The 19,190-nt window shown below is 38.9% G+C and overlaps 1 protein-coding gene and 1 pseudogene across 1 annotated transcript; one reads left to right on the forward strand and one right to left on the reverse strand.

Moving 5' to 3' along the window:
• Positions 1 to 555: 555 nt before the first annotated feature.
• On the forward strand, positions 556 to 1,512 carry LOC110328178 (olfactory receptor 143-like). The gene has a single exon (XM_021207559.1). The coding sequence runs from the start codon at positions 562 to 564 to the stop codon at positions 1,510 to 1,512; it is 951 nt and encodes a 316-aa protein (XP_021063218.1). The 5' UTR covers positions 556 to 561.
• A 7,890-nt stretch (positions 1,513 to 9,402) lies between these two features.
• On the reverse strand, positions 9,403 to 18,902 carry LOC110328314 (annotated as a pseudogene).
• Positions 18,903 to 19,190: the final 288 nt, after the last annotated feature.

Consider the following 19,190-nt stretch of genomic DNA (forward strand, 5'->3'; position numbering starts at 1 on the left):
AATATAATGATTTTCTTTCCTTTATGTGAAAATAAAATTCTGGTGGAGTTCTCAAATACAGATAATGTTACTGACCATTATACTACTTCTGCCATGCCAGAGGCATATCTATACTAATGGTTATAACCTGCTTCATTATCGTTAACTTAAACAATCTCTGGACAGTTAGGAGGAACATGTTATGTATTTTGAGAGCAGAAAAGCCTCCAGAAAATCCAGGTGAGCAGTAACTAATCCTTACTTTCTCAATTTCTCTTCAACCTGTGGGTCAGGTACACATACACTTCCGCACTAATTCCTAGTGAAGTCTAGGAAAACCAAGGGAAGTAATGTGAAGAGACACTAGAGTTCTGCCTGCATTTTTTGTATGCACGAACATAAAATGTGTCTGGGGAAAGGAGAAATAGGGCTTTTTGAGGAAACAAACACAAACAGTAGTGCTATTATATGCCTTGCTGGGTGTTCAATAACTCCAAACCCAGTTAGCAGGAACTCCAGTTCTCAGTCTGAGATCAATGATGAGATTCTTATTAATGACACTTTATTCTCTTATTATTACAGATGCAAGTTATGAAGAAAATGGTTTCAGAAAGTAATTATTCAGTGACTGAGTTCATTTTTATGGGATTAACAGTTCAACGAGAGCTCCAGTTGCCCCTGTTTGTTCTCTTCTTGCTAAACTACATAGCCACTGTGGTAGGAAACCTGAGCTTGATGAATCTCATTTGCCTAAATTCACATCTTCACACTCCCATGTACTTTTTCATCTTCAATCTATCCTGCATTGATTTTTGTTATTCGCTTGTTTGTAACCCCACAATGTTGACAAGTTTTGTTTCAGAGCACAACACCATCTCCTATGCTGGATGCATGAGTCAGCTGTTTTTATTCTGCCTTTTTGCCAACTCTGAATGTTATGTGCTGACAGCCATGGCCTATGATCGCTATGTAGCCATCTGTCATCCCCTCAAGTACACAACTGTCATGTCTCCTAAGATCTGCTGTCTGCTGGTGTTTGGTTCTTACTTGATGGGTTTTGCTGGGGCCATGACTCACACAGGGTTTATGATCAGGCTCAGTTTTTGTAATTCAAACATCATCAACCACTACATGTGTGACATCTTCCCCCTCCTTCAGCTCTCTTGTACCAGCACCTATGTCAACGAACTTGTAAGTTCTGCTGTGGTTGGAACAATTATCATTTTATCTAGCCTCATTATCTTAGTCTCATATGCTATGATCCTTTCTAATATCATTCATATGTCATCAAGTAAGGGTTGGTCGAAAGCCCTGGGCACTTGTGGTTCCCACATCATAACTGTTAGCCTCTTTTATGGGTCTGGTCTCCTTGCTTATGTCAAGCCATCATCTGCTGAGACTATGGGCCAGGGGAAAATTTTCTCAGTATTTTATACTCTTGTAGTTCCTATGCTGAATCCTCTCATTTACAGCCTTAGGAACAAGGATGTCAAACTTGCTGTGAAGAGAACAATGAAAAGAGTCACAAGCTGAATGAATAGTTGTGCTTTTATAGTCCTGCTCTACTACACTGATTTATTCTTTCTCTTTGTCTTTTTCATTACATACTTCTGTTCTGCTTTCTTTTCCTTTCTAAAGTCTAGAAAAAATTTCCACTGTATTCTCTTTCTTCTTGCTACTATGAAGTGTAACTCTTATGTCTAATTTTTTCCTGTCAGAGTTGTTTCCATCTTCATATGGCTCCAAGATATTATTCATGGCCAATACTAGATCAAGACCCTGTTCCCCTGTCTTTCTTTTCTTAAAAATACCAATGCCTATAGCTTTTTGCTATGTGCCTTTTCTGCAAGGAAATTCATGAACTGTAATCTTTAAGTCCACCTATCTTTTTTTCTTTCCCTTTCTTTCTTTTTCTTTCTTTCTTTCTTTCTTTCTTTCTTTCTTTCTTTCTTTCTTTCTTTCTTTCTTTTTTTCTTTCTTTCTCTTTCTTCCTTGCTTGTTTTGTTCTCTTTCTGGCTTGCTTTTCTTAGACAATTTTGGTTTTCTTTGCATGCTTGTTTCCTTAGACAACAGTGAGTTTCATTAACTAAGTTACTTAGATTCGATAAAAGAGGACAAAAATGTAGATACATTATAGTTATCAAATTTTCAAGATCATTTTGGGTCCTTTAGAGAAGTGTGTATTTCAGACTTTTAGTCTCACATTTATTATGAAATTCTGTACTTTATTTAAATAATATTTGATTCTCCCAAGACTCTGAGGAAGTTATTAGCCTAGTTAACAATTCATCACCACAGTTTTGATAATACACAGATAATCTGATTGCCTTGTTAAACCAAGCTGAAATTGTCACTGTCATCCTCTGATATATTGATTTGTCTATTATTGTTGTCAAATGACATACTAACATTCCTGGTGACAGAACATGGGTCAATTTATTTACTGTGATTTTTTATATATGAAAGATGAAGTTTTGTAAGAACAATGTGTTTGCTTCCTGTGAAAAACAAACCACTGTTGCGCTTAAGGTTTTGGAATGTAGTGTATACATACTTTTGTTTGAGTTTAATTTTCAAGGTCAAGAGTAATATGTATATCTATATTCTTATGTCTACATGTATCTGGACAGGGAAGTAGTTATTTAACTTTATAAAGGCACACAGCTTATGATTTAGAATCTAGGATCATAATCTTTATGTATAGATGAAGAAATGCAAAGGCAGATGATTGTAAAAAAAAATAATAGACAAACCTTCTATAGCATTTTTTCATAATGATTTTAAAAGTTGGTTTTCTGTCAGTAAGTAGACTCAGCCATGATACGTTATTATAGAGATAATGAAAAGATTTAGGAACGATTTGAAAATTGCATATGTCCTTACAGTGTACATATTTAAGTGACACATGCATGGGACACAGAGTAATATTTTCATCCTCTTTTATGCTAAGAATACCTTTTTTAGGATGGTGAGATAGGGGAGATTAAATAAGCTTTTCCAAGGAGTCATATTACTGTGCTTAAAGTTGATGTCTCAAGAATATTCTATTTCCTGACCCACTGTACTTCTTCCCTGATTCCTGTATAGAGGTGAGTAGCAGTGGGGGATGAGAAACTGGGAGTCGCCACTAGAAAGTCCCAGATGCCAGGATGCAAGAGATTCCAAGGACCAAACAGGGATAACATTAGATGAAATACCCAACAAAGGGAAGACAGAACCTGAAGAGACCAGAACCAGTAGATAGGCACGACCTACAGTTAGGGTATGTGGCCACCACCAATCTCAAAAATTTTAACCCAGAATTGTTCCTCTCTAAAGGAAATACAGAGACAAGAGTAGAGCACAAACTGAAGGAAACACCATCCAAAGATCGCCCCACCTAGGGATCCATTCCATCTGCAGAAACTAAACTAGACACTATTATTGATGCCAAGAAGCACTTGACAAGAGCCTAATACAGCTGTCCCCTGAGAGATTCTGCCAGCTCTTGACCAATAGAGATGTTCATGTTCACAGCCAACCATTGGACTGTGCATGGGAAGCCCAATGGAAGAGTTAGGGGAATGCCCAAAAGAGCTGAAGGGGATTGCAACCACATAGGAAAAACACTATTAACTAACTGGACCATGCCCACCCTACAGTTCCCAGGGACTAAACCACCACCCAGAGAGTATACATAGAGGGATCCATATGTCCAGCTGCATATGTAACAGAGGATTGCCTTAGCTTGTATCAATGAGAGAGGAAGCCATTGGTCCTGTGGAGGCTTAATGGCCCAGAGTGATGCTAGGGCAGTGAGGCAGGAATGGGTGGGTAGGTGGGTGGGGGAGCACTTTCATAGAGGCAGGGGGAGTGGAGTTGGGATATGGTGGTTGTGGTTGTGGAGGAGAAACCAGGAGTAGGGACATTTGAAGTGTAAATAAATAAAATAACCAAAAGAAAGAAAGAAAGAAAGAAAGAAAGAAAGAAAGAAAGAAAGAAAGAAAGAAAGAAAGAAAAAGGAAAAAGAATATTCTATGCCTTTTTTTCCTTTTTCTTTACTTCAAAGAGTTGTGAAAAGTGGTTTAAAAACTACTTACATACACATATTTTAGTTGACACACACAATTTCTTAAGGTTACGGAGTCAGGTGTGTAAAACCCAAACCTAAAATGACTTAAACAAAAAGTAAACGTTGAGTTGTAAGTTCAAGATAGGAAATGTCATCTGAATATTCTTTTCTAGTTAACAGCATACCCTGGTAGCTCAGTTCTGTGAAGTAAATGGGCTTATTTATTTCTTCCATGTGCATGTGTGTAGAGTGTTCATATGAGTGCATACACAAGGTGTGATTGTACATGTGTGAGCATGAAGACGCATGAGGCTGATATAAGGAGGCTTTAACCATCATCATTCATGTATTCACTGAGTTAGTCTCTCAGTTGAAATCTGAGCTCAGTAATATAGTTAGTCTAGACAGCTAACTTGCTCAAAAGATATCCTGTCTCTGCCTTCTGAGTACTGCAACTACAGGCAGATCAAGGTAACAACCAGGAAATTATGTGGAATCTCAAGTTTGACCTCGAGTCCTCACTTTTACATGGCAAGTATCCATTAAGTTATCATTTCAGCAAAGAGGTTTATGTTTCAAGTTTAATTGCTTTTATTGATCTAGAGAAAAATGAAATAATTTTATTTAAATAAACTCCAAATTTAATGACATTTATCATTAAAAATTTGAACTGCAAACTTACATAAAAACTGAGTCTTAGTAAACTTTGTCCTCTCTCTAGGAAGGAACATTTCAATTCAAAAGAAATATGTACAGAAAAACTGAAATACCCTACTTTGCATATAGATACAAGCTGTTTGCTCTAAGTGAAATATTGATCTCATGGTAACAAAGTCTGCTTTCCTGTCATTTAGAGAAACACTTCTGCAGACATGCTGCACAATACAAGTGGTCACACCAGGTTGCCATTGAGACAATGCTCTGTGAAACTGGGCCCATTTTTATGTAAAATATGAATTTTGTAAGCTGGAGAAGGAGGACTTATTTATTTTCATTTAAAATATAATTACACGATTGCCCTTTTGCCCCTTACTTCACCTTCTCCCCAATTCTCAATTTTCTCTCAAATTGGCCTCTTTTTATTTTGTACACACACATATTATATGTATTATTATCTGTCCATATCTGTCTGTACCTATTTATCTATCTGTCATCAATCATACACAACACACACAAACACAGACACACAAATACTCACACACACACACACACACATCTATCTATCTATCTATCTATCTATCTATCTATCTATCTATCTATCTATCATCTATCTATCCTTCTACAATCTGTCTATCATGCTGATTCTGTTGCTTGAATGTGTGATTTCAGGATAGATGACTTCAAGTTTGGGAACCAGTAAGAGTGTCTCTTGCTGGGGAAGACTAATTCTTTTTCACTTTAAACATTAATTGGTCTAGATGTGATGCCTCATGAGATTTCTCCCTTCCACATTAACATGTCTAATAACACGATGTTTTACTTGTTCAGGTCTTGCTTAGCATAAATGTTTTTGAAATATCATGGGTGTCTCATTTCTAGGTGATTCAATCTCTCAAAAGATTTCTTGGTACTCTGTCTCATAATTTTACTGTTCCATCTTTCTTGATATTCCCTGAGCTTTAGGTGCAGGAATTGTGTTGCAGATTTACAAATTGGGACTTAGAAACAAAGATCAATTGTTCTCTACAATTTGACCACTTGTAGTTTTCTTAATTTATTACAAAGAGAAGCTTCATTGATAGGTGGTATGAGGTGTACATATTGGTTTGGTACATGGATAAGTATTTAGAATGCAGGTATAAAGAATTACACTGTTTTAATAAAGTGGTGATTCTGTATGTTCTGCTTTAGATTCCATAGCCTCACTAGCTCTGGGTATCATCTAAGTTTCAGGTATCAAGCATAGTTCCCTCCTATTGAGCTGGCCTTAAGTCCATTTAAACAGCTACTGGTTAGCTCCTAGGTATGAGCTGCTATTTTTCATTTTGAGAAGTGTCTTGCCATGTTGGTCATTGTTGTGATTCATAGATGATGTCACTGAGTTAGACTATGAGTTGATTTTCTTCTTTGGCAACTCATATAACACTTTGTAGTAGAATGAAAGCTAGTCCTCTCTGGGTAGGCTTTTGGGTCAGATCTTGATCAATTCTTACATATCTTCTGTTTGAAGTATGTGGTATATTCATCAAGCTGAATTATTTTCAACTTCTTGGAGGCAACCAAGGGCAACATCAGTATATTATAACATTTTGGAGTCCACTGGATTCCCTTGGCCAACAATTCAAAATGGGTCCTCTTATTCCTGGTATTGGAATTTTTGCTTGCTAGTCTATGTCCTTTGGGGGAATCATTATCAGCATAAAAGTGATAATTCCATTTAAATTGTACATGTGTATGTATAAAAATAGACTTATATGTATGATATATAAGTGTAAGACTATTTTTAACTGGAGGCTCCCTATTTCAAGTAAGCTATATGCATTCTCATTACTCACAATTTTTAAAATTCCCAAGTCCCTGTTCCTTCCTGATATTATAATAACAAATAATTACGCTTTTTAACAAACAGTAATTATGGAACAGCTCACACTCACTTGTGTTTAATTCCCTTTCATTTAATTCCCTTTCCTACTATTTTCCTCTTTTATTGAAAATAGATTTCTCCCATATAATATATACTGATTACAGTTTCACCTTCCCTCAACGTCTCTGAATTCCTCCTCCCCTGCAATTCAGATCCACTCCCTTTCTGTCTCTCATTAGAAAACAACAGACCTCTAAAAGTTAACAAGACCTGATAAAGTAAAATATTGTAAAATATAACAAAACCATCACTTCATAGTTGGAGAAGGCAAACCAATAGAAAGCAAACAGCACCAGAGAAGTTGCAAGATTCAGAGAACAAATTGTTCACACACTACAGAGACCTATAAAAACACTAAACTGAAATCCATAAGATTTATGGAGAGGACCTGCTGCAGACCTATGAAGGCATTCTGCTTGCTGGCCAATCTCTGTGGGTTCTGATAGGTTTTTCTCAGTTGATTTAGAGGACTTTCCTTTCCTACCCTTCATCTTCTATGACTCTTACACTCTTTCTGTCTACTACTGATTTCTCTGAGGTTTGAGAAGAGGGATTTGATGGAAACATTCCTTTTTGAACTTATTCTCCCCAGATCTCTTTCTTTCACTTTGTAGTATGTGATTGATCTGCTGAAGGAGGAAGCCTCTCTGACAATCTATAAATATAGAAGATTATCATTAGATGTCATTTTTCATTTTTTCCTACTTCTTTTGTACTTGGATTTGATAGGGTTATCTAAACTTTGGTTCTTGGTCAGCAAGTAGTGTTGGCTATGGCTTCTGTCTCAGGGAGTGGGCCTTAAGTCAACTCAGACAATGGTTGGTTACTTTCATAAGATTAGTGTCATCATGGCTTTAACATAGTTTGTAGGTAGGACATCACTGTATATCTAAAGCTTTGTGTCACAGTTATTTGTGGATTTCAATGGGACAATAACTCGATTGTATATAAGTTAGACCTAGTAGTGTGACACGAGATGACTTTCTAAATAACACATCAGTTGCATTGGCACTAAGACCAAGAATTAATAAATGGGACCTCAGGAAACTGATAAACTTCTTCAAGGGAAGGACAACATCATTCAGAAAAAGCATCAGCTTACAGAATTTCATATATATGAGAGATTATAATATATATTATGTAATATGCAATTATATGTATTATATTACATTGTATAAAATATATAAAAATATATATGTACATATGTGTATATATGTGTGTGTGTATGAGAAAGAGAGAAGAAAGAGAGAAACTACGTATTACCAAATAATCCAATTTAAAAATGGGGTACAAATCAAAATATAGAATTCTCAGTAAAGTAAACTCAAATGACTGAGGACAATGAAAAGCTCACCATCTTTAGTAATTAGAGAAATACAAATCAAAACTAGTTTGGTATTCCTGCTTACATCTGTCAGAATGGCAAGAATTACAACACAAATGACAGCTCATGCTGGTGAGAATACTGAGTAAGGAAAATAATTTGTTACTGGTAGGAGTGTAAACTTGTACACCCAGGACAGATCTCGGTTTGGTGGTTTCTCACAAAATTAGGAATCAAGCTACCTGATGATTCAGCTATACTTCTCTTGGGCATATCCATGAGAACTTTTGCTCATCTATGGTCATTGTTTCTCTATTCACAGTAGCCAAGAATTGGAAACAACCTAGAAGTCCTTCAACATAAGAATAGACATTAAAAATTGGCACTTGGATGCCACTTGAAAATTTCATCCTGAGCAAAGTAACTCTGCCCCTGAAAGACAAATATGGTATGTATTCTCTTATATGTAGATATAGCCATTAAGTAAATAATGAGCATGCTATAATATGTAGATTAAAAGTATTTGCATATAAAATAAAAGACTGCAATTGGCACATAGATCTCCCTAGTAGGGGGAGGGGAACACAATATGATATATAGGTGAACTGGGAGCAGGAGTTGGAATAGGAGGATGAGAGCCACACCTCAGTCCACAGCTTCATTAAAAGCAGACATCTGTCATCAAATGCACGTGTGCACCTGTTCTAGAAGTTGTCAGCTAAATCCGTAAAGTTCACTGGTCACTCTGCACTTGCTGCTAGCCAGAAAAGCTGCTGGTAGGACAATGGAAGATGGCCTTTCTGCTTCCACTGTTCCAGGTGGTAGGATCTTGGACCTCTGAGTGTACCTGTTCCCCCAAGACTCACCCCAAGAAGTGTCTGGAGAAAACATTACTGAACATTGGCATCTTAGGTCAAGCAAAGGACAAAGGAGTGAGAAAGTACCTCCAGTGCAGTAGCTTGAAGAAAGTCCTCGATGGGAGGTTGCTGTGTTGGCTAGATTGGTTTGCAGCAGACTGAATCCTTTCCATCCAGCAGAGCTTATCTCCCTACCTGCAAGGGAAGACACATCTTGCTCCTTAAGGGGAGGTGCTGAGTGTCCTGGATGAAACCAGCTATGCTCATTATTAAGTGGTAGCACAGGTGGTCAGCAGACATAGACTCTGCAGCACTCTCATCCATTCCACTGATGTTCTTCTTCCTGTGAACCTACGCCCCTGACTTCTGCGTCATATCTGACCAGTCTACCTCAACACACAGGTGAGAGATTAGGTAGTTCAGGAGTTCAGGAGGAAGTTCCAGCAGCTCACATGCCACAGGACTGCAGTCATCGCTCTGAGAAAGCTCACCAGAGACAAAGTCCCTGCTGTGCATAGACTTGACAGTCCTCATAACCCCATCTCAACTGCTACTGGATTGAGAAGTCAATGAAGGACAGGGTGGTGGTGACAGCAGTAGGATGGTGCTAAGCATACTCACTGCAGTACTGTGTAGTGGCAGCTGGGGCAAGCCAGTCTGCAGTAACGCTCTCCCATTCCCATTTCACCATGATGTAAAGCCTCATCGCTGCCTGGGCATCCTGGATTGAACAATGCTCTCTGCCTGTTGGACCCTGATCCCCAGAATTTTCTCAGAAAGTTGTTTCAGAGATGGCCATCCACTCTTTACTCGACTCCTGAATGGTCTTAATTTTTAGGTGTCCCTGATTTTCTTTTTGAATGGTCAGAGAACAAAACCTTTAAATCATTGTGCAGCACATGCCCCACCAGGATTCTGCCCTTCAACATTTCTTCCACTTAATTCTTCACAACTTCAAACTCTTCTCCTTGCTTCAGGTTCTCAGTCCAGAACCCACTGATGGCTGTCCTGTAGTCAGTCACTGGTTCAGTTGGCTTGATGTACTTGTCATAAACACACTTCCCATACTGGTTCACGATGGACAGACAGACTGCAAAGCTCTCTTCTCCCTTTGGGACCCACGCCTACCATCTCACAATCCAGGGCCAAGGCTTTTGTCAGGCTGCCAAAGGCTTTCACTAGGAAGATGGTACTCTTCTTCTGTCCAAGCCTTTTCTATACCAGCATGGCTGCCTCTGGGCCTATGGCAACCTCAATAACATCTGGATCCACATCTTCAAATCAGATGTCTTCCTCAGTGGGCATGGGTTGATTCAAGATGACAGCTGCCTCCTTAGATTTCCACTTATGCTTGATATCCCCTTGATGAGAAGAGATGTTACTATATGTTCTCTTCTTGGCTCCTTTCTTCTGCTCTGTTCTAGAGGTATCTGTGGGAGGTATTAGTATCTTCCTGTCCTTAGGTGCAGATGTAACAGAAGCCCTAGTGGTCTTGTTTATTTCTGTTTTCTTCTTGTCTCCCTTTGATTTATCTGAGGCCTTTTTGCTGCTCTTCTGGATTATTTGGGAATTCATTTTGTCATCCGAGAGACAAGAGGTTTTTCTGGGGTCTGTGACGATTGTTTCAGCAGCTCTTGGTGTGCTTTCCAATTTAGAGAAAAGTTCTCTGGGGCCTTTCGTGGTTGACCTGTCACAGCTGCTAGGCAGCTTCGCTGAGTCCCACTTCCTCCCAGGGCTTTGTTCTTCCTGAACTTCTTGTGGCTCTCTTCCTACCTGCTAGGTGGCCATAGTCTTCATCTTCTCGCTCTCTGCAGCCCAAAACACCCATAATTACACAGTTTACATTCTGTTTAGTTACCCCCTCCTGGTCAGTCATCCACTCCCACAATCTTTCCTCCATACTTTCTTATCCTCTGAGCACTTAGGACTGTGCCTCAGTATCCTGTCATCCAGGCACTTCAAGTCTCTGTAAGACTAGGCTGTTCCAATCTTGTATCCCAGGTCCCAAAGAGACCAGTCTGTGCAAGAGAGTGCTCAGGCAGTAGAAGCAATATAGCTTCTGGGACAGGGTCCATTTCAGGCCTTCATCTTCAGCCAGGAAGTAGAGCTGAGCTACAGACCTCTGTGCATCTTCCCTGCAAGAGGAGAGATTGACTGCAGAGAGTACTCTGATGACTGAGACTCAGGAGAAAGTTGGACTCCCAGGAGTACTGACAGATGCTAACAGAAAAACAGGAGGAACAAGCTCCACCCAAAGACAGCAATAACAACTAATGCCAGAGATTGCCAGATGGCAAAAGGCAAACTTAAGAATCATACTAACAGAAACCAAGACTATTCACCATCATCAGAACCCAGCACTCCCAACACAAAGTGTCCTGGATACCCCAGCACACCCGGAAAACAAGATTCTGATTTAAAGTCATATCTCCTGATGCTGGTAGAGGATTTTAAGAAGGACATTAATAACTCACTTAAAGAAATACAGGAGAACATGGCTAAACAGGTAGAAAGCCTTAAAGAGGAAGCACAAAAATCCATTAAATAATTACAGGAAAACAATGCTAAGCAGGTAGAAACCCTCAAAGAAGAAACACAAAAAATCCCTTAAAGAATTACAGGAAAACACAATCAAACAGGTGATAGAATTGAAAAAAAAAATCCAAGATCTAAAAAGGGAAACAGAAAAAAATAAATAAAACCCAAAGGGAGACAACTCTGGAGATAGAAACACTAGGAAAGAAATCAGGAATCATAGATGTGAGCATCAGCAACAGAATACAAGAGGTGGAAGAAAGAATCTCAGGTGCAGAAGATACCATAGGGAACATGGACACAACAATCAAAGAAAGTGCAAAATGCAAAAAGATCCTAACTCAAAACTTCCAAGAAATCCAGGACACAATGAAAAAGACCAAAGCTAAGGATAATAGGAGTAGATGAGGATGAAGATTTTTTTCAACTTAAGGGGCCAGCAAATATCTTCAACAAAATCATAGAAGAAAGCTTCCCTAGCCTAAAGAAAGAGATGCTCATGAACGTAGAAGAAGCCTGCAGAACTCCAAATAGACTGGACCAGAAAAGAAATTCCTCCCGACATAGAATAATCAGAACAACAAATGCACTAAATAAAGATAGAGTATTAAAAGCAGTAAGGGGAAAAGGTCAAGTAACATATGAAGGCAGACCTATTAGAATTACACCAGACTTCTCACCAGAGACTATGAAAGCTGGAAGATCCTGGACAGATGTTATACAGACCCTAAGAGAACAAAAATGCCAGCCCAGGCTCTTATACACAGCAGAACTCTCAATTTCCATAGATCGAGAAACCAAGGTATTCCATGACAAAACCAAATTCACACAATATCTTTCCATGAATCTAGCCCTTCAAAAGATAATAATGGGAAAACACCAACACAAGGATGGAAATTACACCTTAGAAAAAGCAAGAAAGTAATCCTTCAACAAACCTAAAAGAAGATAGCCACAAGAACAGAATCCCAACTCTAACAACAAAAATATAGAAAGCAACAATTACTTTTCCCTAATATCTCTTAATATCAATAGACTCAGCTCTCCAGTAAAAAGACATAGACTAACTACATGTAGACTAGCTACACAAACAGGACCCAACGTCTTGCTGCTTACAGAAAACCCATCTCAGGGAGAAAGAGAGATACTACCTCAGAGTGAAAGGCTGGAAAACAATTTTCTGAGCAAACGGCCCAAAGAAACAAGCTAGAATAGCCATTCAAATATCGAATAAAATCAAGTTCCAACCCAAAGTTATCAAAAAAGAGGAGGGACACTTCATACTCATCAAAGGTAAAATCTTCCATGATGAACTCTCAATTCTGAATATCTACGCTCCAAATGCAAGTGCAGCCACATTCATTAAAGAAACTTTAGTAAAGCTCAGAAAACACATTGCACCTCACACCATAATAGTGGAAGACTTCAACACCCCACTCTCATCAATGGACAGATCCTGGAAACAGAAACAAAACAGAGACACATGGAAACTAAAAGAAGTTATGAAACNAATGGATTAAACAGATATCTACAGAACATTTCATCCTAAAACAAAAGGATATACCTTCTTCTTAGCACCTCATGGTACCTCCTACTAAATTGACCGTATAATTGGTCACAGAACAGGCCTCAACAGATACAAAAATAATGAAGTTATCCCATGCATCCTATCAGATCACCATTGACTAAGGCTGATCTTCAATAACAACATAAATAATAAAAAGCCAATATTTATGTGGAAGATGAACAATACTCTACTCAGTGATACCTTGGTCAAGGGAGAAATAAAGAAAGAAATTAAAGACTTTTTAGAGTTTAATGAAAATAAAACCACAACATACCCAAACTTATGGGACACAATGAAAGCAGTCCTAAAAGGAAAACTCATAGCTCTGAGTGCCTCCAAAAAGAAACCATAGAGAACGCACACTAGTAGCTTGACAGCACACCTAAAAGTTCTAGAACGAAAGGAAACAAATTCACCCAAGAAGAGTAGATCGCAGGAAATATTCAAACTCAAGTCTGAAATCAAACAAGTGGAAACTAAAATAACTATACAAAGAATCAACTAAACCGCTGGACAGTGGTGACACATGCCTTTAACCCCAGCACTTGGGAGGCAGAGGCAAGCAGATTTCTGAGTTCAAGGCCAGCCTGGTCTACAGAGGGAGTTCTAGGACAGCCAAGACTACACAGAGAAACCCTGTCTTGGAAAACCAAAATGAAAAAGAAAAGGAAAAAAAATTAAAAAGAATTAACTAAACCAGAAGCTGGTTCTTTGAGAAAATCAAAAAGATAGATAAAGCCTTAGCCAGACTCATTAGAGGGCAGAGGGACAGCATCATAATTAACAAAATCAGAAATGAAAAGGGAGACATAACAACAGAACACAAGGAAATTCAAAACATCATCAGATCCTACTACAAAAGCCTTACTCAACAAAACTGGAAATCCTGAATGAAATGGAGAAATTTCTAGACAGATGCCAGGTACTGAAATTAAACTGTCCCATATCCCTAAAGAAATAGAAGTAGTCATTAACAGTCACCCATCCAAAAAAAGCCCAAGAGCAGTTGGATTTAGTGCAGAGTTCTATCAGACCTTCAAAGAAGACCTAATTCCAATTCTCCTCAAACTACTCCACAAAATAGAAATAGAAGGGACTCTACTCAATTCATTCTATGAACCCACAATTACTCTGATACTTAGACCAAACAAAGAAAGAGAACTTCAGACCAATTTTCCTTATGAATATCAATACAAAAATACTCAATAAAATTCTCACTCACCAAATTCAAGAATACATCAAATTGATCATCCATCATGGTCAAGTAGGCTTCATCCCAGGGATGCTGGGATAGTTTAAATATGGAAATCCATCAACAAAATCAACTATATAAACAAACTCAAAGACAAAAACCACATGATCATCTCATTAAATGCTGAGAAAACATTTGACAAAATCCAACACCCATTCATGATAAAAAGTCTTGGGAAGTTCAGGAATTCAAGGACCATACCTAAACTTACAAGAAGCAATATACAGCAAACCAATAGCCAACATCAAAGTAAATGGAGAGAAACCTGAAGCAATTACACTAAAATCAGGAACTAGACAAGGCTGCCCACTTTCTCCCTACCTACTCAATATAGTACTNNAAGTCCTAGCCAGAGCAATTAGACAACAAAAGGAGATCAACAGGATACAATTTGGAAAGGAAGAAGTCAAAATATCACTATTTGCAGATGATATGATAGTATATATAAGTGACCCTAAAAATTCCACCAGAGAGCTCCTAAACCTGATAAACAGCTTGAGTGAAGTAGCTGGATATAAAATTAACTCAAATCAGTGACCTTTCTCTACACAAAGGATAAACAGAATGAGAAAGAAATTAGGGAAACAACACCTTTCACAATAGTCACAAATAATATAAANNACCTTGATGTGACTCTAACTAAGGAAGTAAAAGATCTGTATGTTAGGAACTTCAAGTCTCTGAAGAAAGAAATTGATGAAGACCTCAGAAGATGGAAAGATCTCCCATGCTCATGGATTGGCAGGATTAATGTCAAAACGGCTATCTTGCTGAAAGCAATCTACAGATTCAATGNAATCCCCATCAAAATTCCAACTCAATTCTTCACCNAGTTAGAAAGGGCAATTTGTAAATTCATCTTGAACAACAACAACAGCAACACAAAACCTAGGATAGCAAAAACTATTCTCAACAATAAAAAAAACTTCTGGTAGAATCACCATGCCTAACCTCAAGCTGTACTACAGAGCAATTGTGATTAAAAACTGAATCGTATTGATACAGCGACAGACAGGTAAATCAATGGAATTGAATGGAAGACCCAGAAATGAATCCACACATGTAGGGTCACTAGATCTTTGACAAGAGAGCTAAAACCATCCATTGGGAAAAAGACAGTGTTTTCAAAAAATGATGCTGGCACAACTGGCAGTTAGCATGTAGAAGAATGCGAATTGATCCATTCTTATCTCNTTGTACAAAGCTCAAGTCTAAGTGGATCAAGGAACTCCACGTGAAACCAGAGTCACTGAAACTTATAGAGGAGAAAGTGGGGAAAAGTTTTGAAGATATCGGCACAGGGGAAAAATTCCTGAACAGAACAGCAATGGCATATACCCAGAAGATGTTCCAACTTGTAATAAGGACACATGCTTAACTATGTTCATAGCAGCCTTATTTATAATAGCCAGAAGCTGGAAAGAACCCAGCTGTCCCTCAACAGAGGACTGGATACAGAAACTGTGGTACATTTACACAATGGAGCACTACTCAGCAATTAAAAACAATGAATTTATGAAATTCTTAGGCAAATGGATGCATCTGGAGGATATCATCCTGAGTGAAGTAACCCAATCACAAAATATCGCACATGATATTCACTCTGATAAGTGGATATTAATCCAGAAACTTAGATTACCCAAGGTACAATTTGCAAAACACATGAAACTCAAGAAGAAGGAAGACTAAAGTGTGGATACTTTGTTCCTTCTTAGAATGGGGTACAAAATGGAGGGAGTTACAGAGACAAAGTTCAGAGCTGAGACAGAAGAAAGGACGATTTAGACGCTGCCCCACCCAGGGATCCATCCCATATACAACCACCAAATCCAGACACTNTTGCATATGCCAGCAAGATTTTGCTGACAGGACCCTGATATAGCTATCTCTTGAGAGGCTATGCCAGTGCCTGGCAAATACAAAAGTGGATGCTCACAGTTATCTATTGGAAGGAACACAGGGCCCCAAATGAAGGAGCTAGAGAAAGTAACCAACTGTACTTTAAAGACTTTTAAAAAAAGAGGGTGATGCACAGGAAAGCAACAAACTTCTGAAAAAATTGAGTGAACTTCAGGAGAATTGTTCCCAATGATTTTAAGATGGGGGATTGTAAAAGAATATAAATAATCACAGAGATTGAAGGTTTTGTAAGAATATGTTAATTACAAAGATAGGTGTTACATGAGAATATAAATCACTATTGCAGAGTGCTTATTAGGAATTTGAAGTACAAATTTAAAAATGCATTCATTTTTACAGGAGCCTCATATTAAATGCTTGCAAATATGGACTCAAATGAACATTTCATGTTGTTCTTTTCCACTAGTGATGAATTTTATTCATTTATTTATATATCAAAGTATTTATGTATTTATGTATTCATTTATTTGTTATGGTTGGACTGAGGAATTTGGCTAAGCCTTCTTAATGAGGCATATCACTATTCCCAAAGTTACATATATACTTCAAGAAGTCTGCTAGTTGTTATTTCTTTATCATGACAGAAAATGTGTATTTATAAGAAAAATAAATAGAAATTTTTATTCCATCACACTTTTTTTCTTTGTGTCTGCTGGGCAGAGGATACATTATTTGTGTTCTTCACAACCATGAGTGAGATAAGCGCAGATGCTTCACAGTGAAGGTTGTGACTCCACTAATTGTAACAATAATACAATCTACTTAACCTAGAACAAAGAAATAATATTGTACAAGCATGACTAGGTGAAACAATGGGTAATATGGAGTTATTTACATAGGTCTAGACAAGAACTTACTGGGTGATGTATGGGAGTCACAAAAGCATGGCAATTCATTAAAGCTGCTGCTTTGAGATTCTCCATCTAAATTGCAGTCAGCTCTGTGCATTCTGCTTTCTTCCAGAAACAGTTTAATGCTGATATGTTCTTGGGGCACTGCCTTGTCAATATGATGAGTTTTGCAAGCATCCAGGGAATTATGAACCTCTTTCAAGATTAGGATATAGCCACAAAATATTGAGCATGTCCTGTTTAGGGTACAGTAATTTTTTTTTTCTGTAGAAATGTTTTCAGTGGCATTTTTTTGAGAAAATCAGTGCAATGATCATAGAGATTACCTTTTATTATTTTTTGAATTAGAAAACCACAATGTGTAATAAAAAATATTTCATTTTCTACACAAAAGGGTTCTCATAATTTATCTGAAACCTTTTACTTATTTTTAGTATTTTTATTATTATTATTAATATATTTACACTCCAGATTTTATTTCCCCACCCTTCCGACTGTTCCACATCCCATACCTCCTCCCCATGCCCCTGTCTCCACGAGGATATCTCCACCCCACCTAACTTCTAAACGCCTTGGGGCCTCCAGTATGATAAGAGTTCCGTCCATCTTCTCTGATTGAACACAGACCCAGCAGTCCTCTGCTGTATATGTGTTGGGAGTCTCATATCAGCTGGTGTATGTTGCCTGGTTGGTGGTCCAGTGTTTGAGAGGTCTCAGGGGTCCAGATTAATTGTGACTGCTGGTCCTCTTATAGGGTAGCCCTTCTCCTCAGTTTCTTCCAGCCTTTCCCTAATTCAACCACAGGGGTCAGCAGCTTCTGTCCATTGGTTGGGTACAAATATCTGCATCTGACTCTTTCAGCTGCTTTTTGGGTCTTCCATAGTGTGGTCATGCTATGTCCCTTTTTGTGAGTGTTCCATAGCCTCAGCAATAGTGTCAGACCTTGGGACCTCCCCTTGAGCTGGATCCCACTTTGGGCCATCACTGGACCTTTTATTCAGGCTCCTCTCCATTTCCATCCCTTCAGATCTTTCAGACAGGAACAATTATGGGTCAGAGTTTAGACCCTGGGATGGCAACATACTCCCTCATTTGATGTCCTTTCTTCTTGCTGGAGTTGGGCTCTATGTTACCTCTCCCTACTTTTGGACATTTAATCTAAGGTCCCTCCCTTTGAGTCCTGAGAGTCTCTTACCTCCCAGGTCTCCAGTGCACTTTGGAAGATCCCCCAACCACTTACCTCCTGAGGTTGCAGGTTTCCATTGTTTCTGGTGGCCCTCAAGGCATCATTCCTTTTTCCTTTACCCAATACCAGATCAGGTTACCCACCCACCCCCATCCCTGCCACTTTCCCTTCCAAGTCCCTCAGTCCCTTTCCACTTGCGATTGCTTCTTTCTCCCTCCCAAGTGAGTCTGCTCTTTTAGGATGAGGTACTAAGCATCAGACACTGCCGTTTCTGGCCTCAGAGGATCACAGAAGGCAGGTCAGCTACAATAGCATTGCTACTTAGACTTAGCTAGGTAAACTTTTTATTATACAGCAACCCTACATTTCTTGTAAGACAGAGACTAACCTCAGAATCTCATAAGACAAAGTCTTACCCTCCACTAATGTTCTTTGCCATATGTTGCCTCAAGAAGAACCGACAAGAAGGAATACCCACACCAGGGCTGACCCCCAGCACCGTACACGAAACTCAAAATGGTAAACAAGCTGAAGGGCCCAATGTTCTGTCCAATGGTAAGGAAAACACTGCCTGCTCCTTCTGCTCTTTGCAACATCTTTTATCCTCTTTCATTCTGCATTCTGCACATTGCTCTCTTAGTACCTACAATTTAAATTTAGTTACCTGTGGGAACAAACTAAGTGGGGGCTGGGAGCCCTGGGGAATAGTGGGGAGGAAAGGGGGCCTAAAGTCCAGCGAGAGTTCCTGTGCTCTGGACAGGCGGACACAGGCAGAGCTACCAGGCGCTTTCCACATGGTCCTGGGTAGAGATCTAAGCCTCTGACCCATACAGCAGGGGGGTGGAGAAGGGGCAGTCCCTGACCAGGGACCCTGAGGTGACACCCTGTGTCCCTGGGGTTATAAGAGAGAGGGATAATGGAAGAGGTTCCTAACACTGACCAGAGTGTGCAGTGGATCTAGATGGAGCAGAGACTCTCTATGGTTTAAGAGCTTTATTATAGAAATGCAGGGGGAAAGAGAGAAGGTAGGAAAGAAAGAGAGAGAGAGACAGACAGAGAGAAAGACAGACAGAGACAGAGATAG

Source organism: Mus pahari, chromosome 10 (genome assembly GCF_900095145.1).
Source record: "Mus pahari chromosome 10, PAHARI_EIJ_v1.1, whole genome shotgun sequence".
In the NCBI taxonomy this organism is placed as follows: Eukaryota; Metazoa; Chordata; class Mammalia; order Rodentia; family Muridae; genus Mus; species Mus pahari.

What these genes read in the sequence shown, in the direction of transcription:
- LOC110328178 (XM_021207559.1), top strand. Translation starts at nt 562, where the DNA reads ATGCAAGTTATGAAGAAAATGGTTTCAGAAAGTAATTATTCAGTGACT.